At 48.3% G+C, this 8,554-nt stretch overlaps 1 protein-coding gene across 1 annotated transcript; it reads right to left on the bottom strand.

Annotated features, from left to right (window-relative positions):
• Positions 1-7,160: 7,160 nt before the first annotated feature.
• On the bottom strand, positions 7,161-8,276 carry fd102C (forkhead domain 102C). The gene has a single exon (XM_089542239.1). It carries the CDS (start codon positions 8,274-8,276, stop codon positions 7,161-7,163), a length of 1,116 nt encoding a protein of 371 aa, XP_089398365.1.
• Positions 8,277-8,554: the final 278 nt, after the last annotated feature.

Here is an 8,554-nt window from a genome sequence, read left to right as displayed (position 1 = left end):
TTGGTTTGGTTTATGGGGTTTAACGTCCCAAAGCGACTAAGGCTATGAGAGACGCCGTAGTGGAGGGCTCCGGAAATTTCGGCCACCTGGGGTTCTTTAACGTGCACTGACATCGCACAGTACACGGGCCTCTAGAATTTCTCCTCCAAAGAAATTCCAGCCGCCGCGGCCGGGATCGAACCCGCGTCTTTTGGGTCAGCAGCCGAGCACCATGGCCACTGAGCCACCGCGACGGCATTTCGTAATGGCACTGAAATAGCCGCCCTGAATGTCAAAACTAGCGGGTCTTATCTTTTTTGTGCATGTTTGTAGTGAAACTTCATATCTCGGCTGCATTTGCTTGACTGCGCTGTCGTATTCTTCTTCGTTGCTCTGAATATTACTTCGGAAATAAAGCCACCGCTGTAGCTCAGTGGCTGCTGCGTTCTACTATCGCGCACGAGGCAGCAGGTTCGATTCCGGTCCGCCCCGCTCCTATTTTGACTGAGCCGAAATGAGACATGCTCGTATATACTGAGACCTTGCTGAACAATAAAAAAAAAAAAGTGGTGAGCCCGTTGGACCTCGTGAAGTAGTACTTCCGCACAAAAAAAAAAAAAAAGACACTCCAGATGGTTTGATTGTAATCCCGGAGGCTTCTACTATGGTTTGCCTCGTAGTCGCTCCTTCGGCTTTGGCACGGAAACTACGCCATAAAAAGCTTTACCCGATTTCGATTTGTGTCCTCTGTCAATTCTCCGTGCAGTAACATTCTTAAAATAATGCGTATAAGTACATGATTATCACTTTAAAATATCAATCAGAAACAGTTCTGCTCCTCGGAACTCGGTCGCAGTTTGGCAAGCAGCGAGGCAGATTCAGGCTAAAATTTGTCTACAGCTTATTTAAACTCCCAGGAACACTGCGCATTGATAACTGAAACGCATAATTTGTGCAGCAACGAGCTGCTACCCATTTTTCAGATCACCGGGTTCCACAATGATTAGAACGCACTGTTAATCCTGATAAATTCTTGAGAATATCTCGACACTGATATGATTTAAAAATTTCATCTGGCACAATATACGCTAGTTGTAAAGTTTCTGAACACTAATTATACTATGTTTTGTAAATAAAGGCTTGGTAGGGCATAGATATGTTCCGCTAGCTATTTGCAATGAAAATCGCTTAACCATCGATTACATCGAGGTACAGATAGCATTTTATAGCAGCGGAAATATGTACCAATGCACCAATGCAGTCAGTTTCTCTCTGTTACCTGCTAATGTGACCTTTTCAGAACTGTCTGCTTTCGTCCATTTCACACGTTTTTATCCATTATTAGCGCATTACTAAGAAACTTGGACTGTCGTTGGCTTTTGCGACCATCCTCGCTGTCATCACTACTGCTGTATTCGAAGACAGATCATTTTCTAAAACCGATATGCAAATCGTCTTTATCACTCGTTCAGCCGCTATGGTACAGATGAGAGTGAGGAAGATGGTCCCGGAAGTGCGAACAACGATTGAAGGGAGGAGGAGACCTCGCTTGGCTATCCAAGGTCTTCGGACATGGCAGTTTGCGGTCAACCTTGGCGACGAATACATATTACCTTGCGAGGAAGAAAACCTGGGGTGGGACGAGGGAATGGGGAGAGTGCAAACATTGATGGGGATGGGAGGGCGATGTGCGTTGTTTTGAGAAGCTTTTTCATCCAAGAGAGCGTCCATTTATCAACGAATCGAGGCTTCCCCTCCCCCTCATTCTTCAAGTTTGGGTTTCGGGCAGCGCACTATTATCTGACAAAACTCTCCGCCCTTTAGACGATTGGCCTAGCAAATGCTTTGCTACGCAGTATGTGTCAGGATAAACGCAAAAATTCTAAAGCTGAATGAGTTTCAGTATAGTATATCCTTCAACCGTAGGTGTGCACAGGTCTCTACACAAGTGTTTGAAAGAGGGGGGGGGGGGGGGTGTTTATTGCTGTCGTAGTATGCTGTTATTTATTAAACAAAACAAAAAGAAGGGAAAGATTTTTGCGGACCACAACATCTGCTATCGGATACTGAAGCATCTGAGCTGCGGCCGGCGGAAATAAAGGGACAGCGAGTATACAGGGAGATGAAATAAAAGAAGGGGAACGATAGCGATAAAAGACAGGGTTAGGGGCATAGTTAACTGCACTAATATTAACAAAATACTGCTCGTTGTAGCCCCTTTTCACGTCTTCTGGGGAATAATATGGGACAAACTATATGCCCTCCTCCTTCATGCCTTGAAAGAGGGCCAGTTCTCTCTGAACACCCTCCCTCCGAGCGCAGGCCTGTGCCTTCAACAGACGCAAAGTGGCGAAACACCAACCCCGTGCACAGACGCAGACTAGCGAAAGTGCCAATTGTTGCGAATTCGCGAACAAGCTGAAATCAACAAGTTATTTACCAGAACAAGAGTTTGAAACAACTGGTCAGGTAACTACACAGGCAATTCTCAAGGGCACACGGAACGTTGTTTTTTATGTAGAAATTTTCCCCTATTCTTCTGTCAGCAGCTTTCACAAAATACCAGGCGAAGGGTCGGTGAACGTCGGCTACCCCAGCAGCATAGCTAACTGGCCCAGTATTGTAAATGTACTGGCAAAGGCTGGCCTTACAAAGGACCAGAGTGAAACCATCCATTTCCAATACTGGGCCAGTTACCTGCGGTGCTTGGGTAGCAGCCGCACATGCACGCCCCCTTTTCTTTCACTGAGTTTTCTCAGAGTGGAGCTATACCATTTCACCAGAAAGCGCTGGCTATTAGGAACACACTCAGATCAGAATTTGTATCCAAGCTTCACGTCGAAGCGAGTACACGGCATGCACTTGGTTTGTCGCAAAGTCACAGTACTGGGCGTTAAAGAGTTAAAAATTATTTTTTTAAGAAACCCTGTATCTACCTAAATTCACAAGATTCAGCAGGTATTCGCTGTGCCGTAAGTATACAAGTTACGACACCCGGGTACAGGAAAACTGCCAAGCGCATAGTCAGCGCGTGTACTGGTTACAAGCTGATTGCCGGATATGTGCTTATCGGATGCCTGACATACTCGGCTTCTCGTATTACCGGATCTCATCCGCGGGACAGACGTTGGTCCCGATTATCGACTAAACCGAGTCAGGAATCCTGACCCGCAAGATCCGTAACATTTGGCAGCCATATATACCAACGCGCCAGCACTGGGAAGTCAGAATTTTTATTAACACTAAAAGTTCATCTTTGTTTGAATGATACGTCTATTTTTACGTTGTTTCTCTCTCTTCCGAAGGCTGGTCTATGGTTTATGGGGTTTAACGTCCCAAAGCGACTCAGGCTATGAGAGACGCCGTAGTGGAGGGCTCCGGAAATTTCGACCACAGTACACGGGCCTCTAGAATTTCTCCTCCATAGAAATTCGACCGCCGCGGCCGGGATCGAACCCGCGTCCTTCGGGTCAGCAGCCGAGCACCATAACCACTGAGCCACCGCGGCGGCGCTCTTCCGAAGACTGATCACAATATTACATCTTTGCCAAAATTTTATGGTACACGAAAATCTGTCCCTGTGGTTATACTATACTATACTACTATAAAGACAAATATTTTGAAGGGTTTAGGTCTTGAGCTGCGGCTGGCGTTCCTATAAGTTCAGGATCCCATTGGTTCTTGCTGCTTCTTCGGTTGAGCGGGCCGAAGAGTCAGTAAGAACCGGGATCCTGGACCTAAACAAACACCACCCGCATCTCAAGACCCCAGCCCCTAAACCCCTTCCCATCATGCGGAATAAAGATTTATACTACTACTACGGCATTCCATCATGCGTTCAATTGGCGTCCCCTTAAAGGATCCATTGAAAGTACGCGCATCATTACTTCATGGGGAATTCCCAAAATTCGTTCCAAACGTATATAGAGAAACGTCCTCCAAACTGATAGATAAACTCCAATTGAGGCCCTTCATGTCGCATCACTTCATCACTATTGTCACTGTATATATAGCCTTGTTAAAGTACTCAACAACCGACTTCAACAGCGACTATTGAAAAGCGAGGTTTTGTTTTAAAAACTGTCTTCAAATATATGACTGCATAGTTCAACAAAAGGTGGGCGCCCATATATTCCTTTAAGAAAATCTGCCATGAAAGAGACTGCATCCATGGCTTTTATACTAAGCAAGAGTGTAGAGGATATGTTTAAAATGTTCTTGCAGTGGCACACTACAGCCGACAGACAAGTCAGTATTGGTGGTGACGTTCAAAAATTACTTAACACTTAGCTATGTGCGTACTGTCACCGATGCAGGGTGAGGTTCACAGGCACAGTAACGAAAACATGAAAGGCAAATTGTACCGCGGCTGGGACAAACCACTGTAGGTGCCGACTGGATTCGTTTAGTTCAAAATCAGTTTAGGAATTCTGTATTAGGATCCACAGGATCCGCATGACAGTGAGCATTGTGAAAGGTCAAGACCTTTTGTGCGCTAACTTTAATCCAGCCCACATGTTGGTACTCATGCCTTCTCTTAAACATCATGGTTTGATTGAATTGCAGTTACCTTTTCGACACCTGATATCATCAGGCACACCGACGGAGCTGGTTCGAGTGATATATGCATTACTTTAAGTGTCCTTATTTTTTTCACTGTTCATTAATTTGGCGCGCACACCGGTGCCCCGGTGGCTGATCGGCTTTGGCGTTCAGCTGCTCCTTCTAAGTTCGCTCAAAGATGCCCGCGCGCTGTACTATCAGTGTCAGATGAAGGCTTGAAGCGCGATAGAACAGTTGAAAAGTAACAGTAAAATGAAAGCACCTTGGCTGAGGAAGGCTGATTACTAGCACATTTTGTTTTCAGCGAAGTGGTGCGAATACCGCTGCGTCAAAGTGTTAATGGATCCCGCCTATATGAAATAACGGCATAAGCGCACCTTATAGAACAGCATGGTGGCATAAATGAATCTTTAGTCATTCACGATACGAAGTCCCTCATTGCCCATGCGTCACCACGGAATGTTAAACCGCACAATTTGCAGTTTAATTTTACGCAAAATGTCCCAATCGAGCGAAAAGCGCACCATTCATGTGAAACACGTGTTTACAGATGTATACTGCCTACAGGTATAGGCTAACCGCATTCCAATACGACCTGTCTGTCAGGAGTACGAAATGTTTGATGTGGATGTGCCTACATGTGCGAGCAATCTCTTTCCAGGCACAAAAAAAAAAAAAAGAAAGGATAGTAGAAAGAACAGTGAAGCCCGACTAATGACAGCCGCCTTTATACAAAAGACACGTGGACCAGATAGACCGAGGGGCTCCCAAAGTGACCTCTTCCATTGTTAGTGTGACTGTTTAGAAACAGCGTGTAGGCGATGCCGTGTCTTGTGTGATCCGTGCAGTGCCATGTCCAAAATGTCCCTTTGAAGTAAGTATGGCCTTCGAACCATCTCTATACACATGTAATGTGGATATACACATGTAATGTGATGTAATGTGGATAGAGATAGGGATGCCCCTCCACATGTAATGACTAAAATTGCGGCAGTGCTTAGTCCTTTGGTGATAACTGTGTTATAAAAACCATGAATCCTTCAAAGAGCAACCTTGTTTCTACGCATCACGCTCATTACTCATGCTTATTTTCCTTTAATTCCATCCAAACTACCGGGTGTTTCAGGGAAGGCTTTCAAAAATAGGCTTTTTGGGGTAAAAATATGGCTTTTGCGGCATAGCATTACCCGTGCTGGCCGACACCAGAAAACCGGTGAACCGTCTTAAGTAGTAAGCTGGTTAACGAATTTTTTATAATTAACCTTTTAACTAGTAGAGTCAATCGCCTAGTTGCAATTAAAGATTTGTAGCCGATCGTTAGTAATAGTCATAAGGTTTTAGAATTTTGAAAACGCGAAAACCACTGCTTTCAACAGACCTTGAACAGAAACATCGACACCTATATATCCTATAGTATTATTGCGAGGATACAACTTGTTCAACGCGAAGCTGCGCTTAAATGATTAAATTCTGGAGGACAAACAAGATATAAGGCTCACGCATAGTAAGTGCAGAATGCTTAAAAATAGCGGGATGTGTTGGTAGCTTTCCATGCACTGAGCTGAATGTGTTCAGGGTTGCTTAATTGTCTCATTGCCATTATATGTATAATAAATACACACATATCGTCGTGTTATTACAGAGACATTTCCGGCCAACATTATTCTCCTTGTTCAATTGGGATCTCGGCTACTACAGGCTCAACAAATGTTGATGACTCTTATGGTCCATTCTTGAACAACCTAAACAAGTACAGATACCAAATTTTGTTTGTGTGTTTGTCATTAGCAACGATACTCAAGACAGTGATCATAAATCGCTAGGTGGAATTCGCCTTCGGCCGGTCAATATATTTTGCAAGTGAATTTATTCTCTCATGCTGTTTCGGTTGAGCAGCCAGGCTGTGTCGAAGTTTACTTTAGGATTACATGAGGCACATAAAAGCGACGGTATTTCAGCCGCTTGTTCATTAATTTCGGCTCTTTGGGCACGTTGGCATAAAGGTGTTGATGAATGAAAACAATGAAGACGTCATTAATTCGCAGTGTCGTCCAGCTTTGACAATTTGCATGCAGTGGTGAGGAAAGCTGATATAATTTGCTGAACGAAAGAAGTGGAGCTTTCTCGTTCCTGTATCCATAATTGGGGGTTTTATACGCTATCCAGCAGGTATTAACAAAAATTTTTTATTGAAACAGCCACTTACATATTGCTTGCTTTCTGTAGGCTTGCTTTGCAATCGCGTCTCTACAGCGTGTCCGAGTCCGAAGCACCTCTGGGATAGTTATACAATGCGAAGCCAAAACCGCGGCCACCAGACATGAGCTCCCGTCTAAAACACACACTCCTTTCTGGCCGCCGAAGGCAACTGAAGCTTTTCATGTCCGTCGCTTGAGCCTCTTTCCTGGCTGATGACTAGCGGCGTTTGTCATGTGCACCATGGCACATTGAAGAGACGAAGGAGCTGACATCAGCAGTTTGTCGGACGCGTTTGTTCACGGTCGCCGGACAGACACCAGCTATAGACTTCGTACATCTTCTCGGAACAGCTTTGCCAGCCGAATCCCGTATGTATACACCGTTGCGGAAGAACCAGTGGTTGTTCTATGGAATGCGCTTCAGGGCGGGCCGCTCAGTTTGTCCGCTTCAGTGTCGGAAACGGATGGCGAGGAGCGGGGGTCCTGGAGCGGGCACCAGCGCTGAAGCATCTGCTCCGGGTGCTGGGCTCTGAAGAGGGACAGCCGCTCCTGGTGAATCGCCAGCAAGGACGACGGCTGACCGGGCCACGTGCCTTGAATGCCCAGCGAATTCAGGGGACACCCACCGGAGGCCATCGTTGGCGGCAGAGCCCACGGCCCTCCCTGCTTCAGCTGCTCTTGCTGCTGCGGCTGCGCTCGAAGCTCCAGGGGCGACGGGTCCGGCGCAAGAAGGCTCTCGACGTCGAACTGGCGTCTCTTGAGCGTCACCGCCAGTCTGTGCGTGAGACCCGGCGCGGCCGAGCCGTCCTCCCAGATTGTGGCGGGCGGATGCTGTGCTTCGACAGGAACCGGGGGAAGTGGAGGGGGTGGCGTCGGCGTTGGGCTGTCGTCGTCGTCGGGCACCGAGAGACCCATGTGTCTGCGCACTTTACGCTGAGCCTTGCGGCGTCGGAAATCGCCCTTCTTGAAGTCGTCTACGTTGGCTGGGTGGATGGCCCAGTAGTGGCCCTTGCCGTTGGCGCTGCGGCCGGCCTTGACGAAACAGTCGTTGAGCGATAGGTTGTGACGGATAGAGTTTCGCCAGCCGGGTCCCCGGTTGCGGAAGTACGGGTAGTTGTCCAATATGTACTGGTAAATGTCGCTGAGGACCATCTTCTTCTCCGCCGAGCTGAGGATGGCCATCGCTATGAGTCCGATGTAGCTGTGTTGGGGCTTGGGCTCCTCCTGGACGAACCGGGACCTGGGGTCGAAGCGAAAGAAGGGAGGGAAGCCGAAGAGGCTCTCGGCTCCGGGCGGAGGCGGGTACGGACCGAAGGCTCCAGCGTAGGCCCCGAGCAAACCGGGCTGTACGATGCGTAGTCGGCTGGCAGCCGCCTGGCTGTAGTCGAACAGTTGTAGGCGCTGGTACTCAACGAAAGAAGGCGGGTGTCCCGAACCGAACACGGGCAGCGCGCCAGCGGGCCCCGTGGGCTCCGCTGGGCCCCTCATGCCGGCTAGCTGAGCGCACGAGGAGGCGTCGGCCGAACTCGCGCACATGGTCTCCGAGTGTTGGACCACCGCGTGCTCCGCTTGCGGTGCGTCTTTCCCCCGCGCTTATTTTGCCCCGGCCCGATTTCGGCGCAGCGGTGGCGAAGATTGCCCGGTTTAGCCAAACCGGAATGACAGGCCGTGATTGGTTCCGGGGGGTCTCGACGCCTCTCGGCGATCGATGGCCCGGCGCGCGGGACCGCCGTTGGTCGGTCCGTCCCGGCTCGGGCGGCCAATGGGAGGGCGCCCTGGCCTCGTGCGCAGCTGGGGTTCGCCCTCCAGGCTCT

The sequence above is a fragment of the Amblyomma mixtum genome, chromosome 5 (assembly GCF_055824585.1).
Source record: "Amblyomma mixtum isolate Tamu chromosome 5, ASM5582458v1, whole genome shotgun sequence".
NCBI lineage: Eukaryota > Metazoa > Arthropoda > Arachnida > Ixodida > Ixodidae > Amblyomma > Amblyomma mixtum.
Note: the sequence above shows the minus strand (reverse complement) of the source record. Positions and strands in the feature narration are given on the sequence as shown.

Bases quoted from the DNA above. Each gene is read 5' to 3' on its own strand.
- fd102C (XM_089542239.1), bottom strand. From the start codon at position 8,276: ATGTGCGCGAGTTCGGCCGACGCCTCCTCGTGCGCTCAGCTAGCCGGC.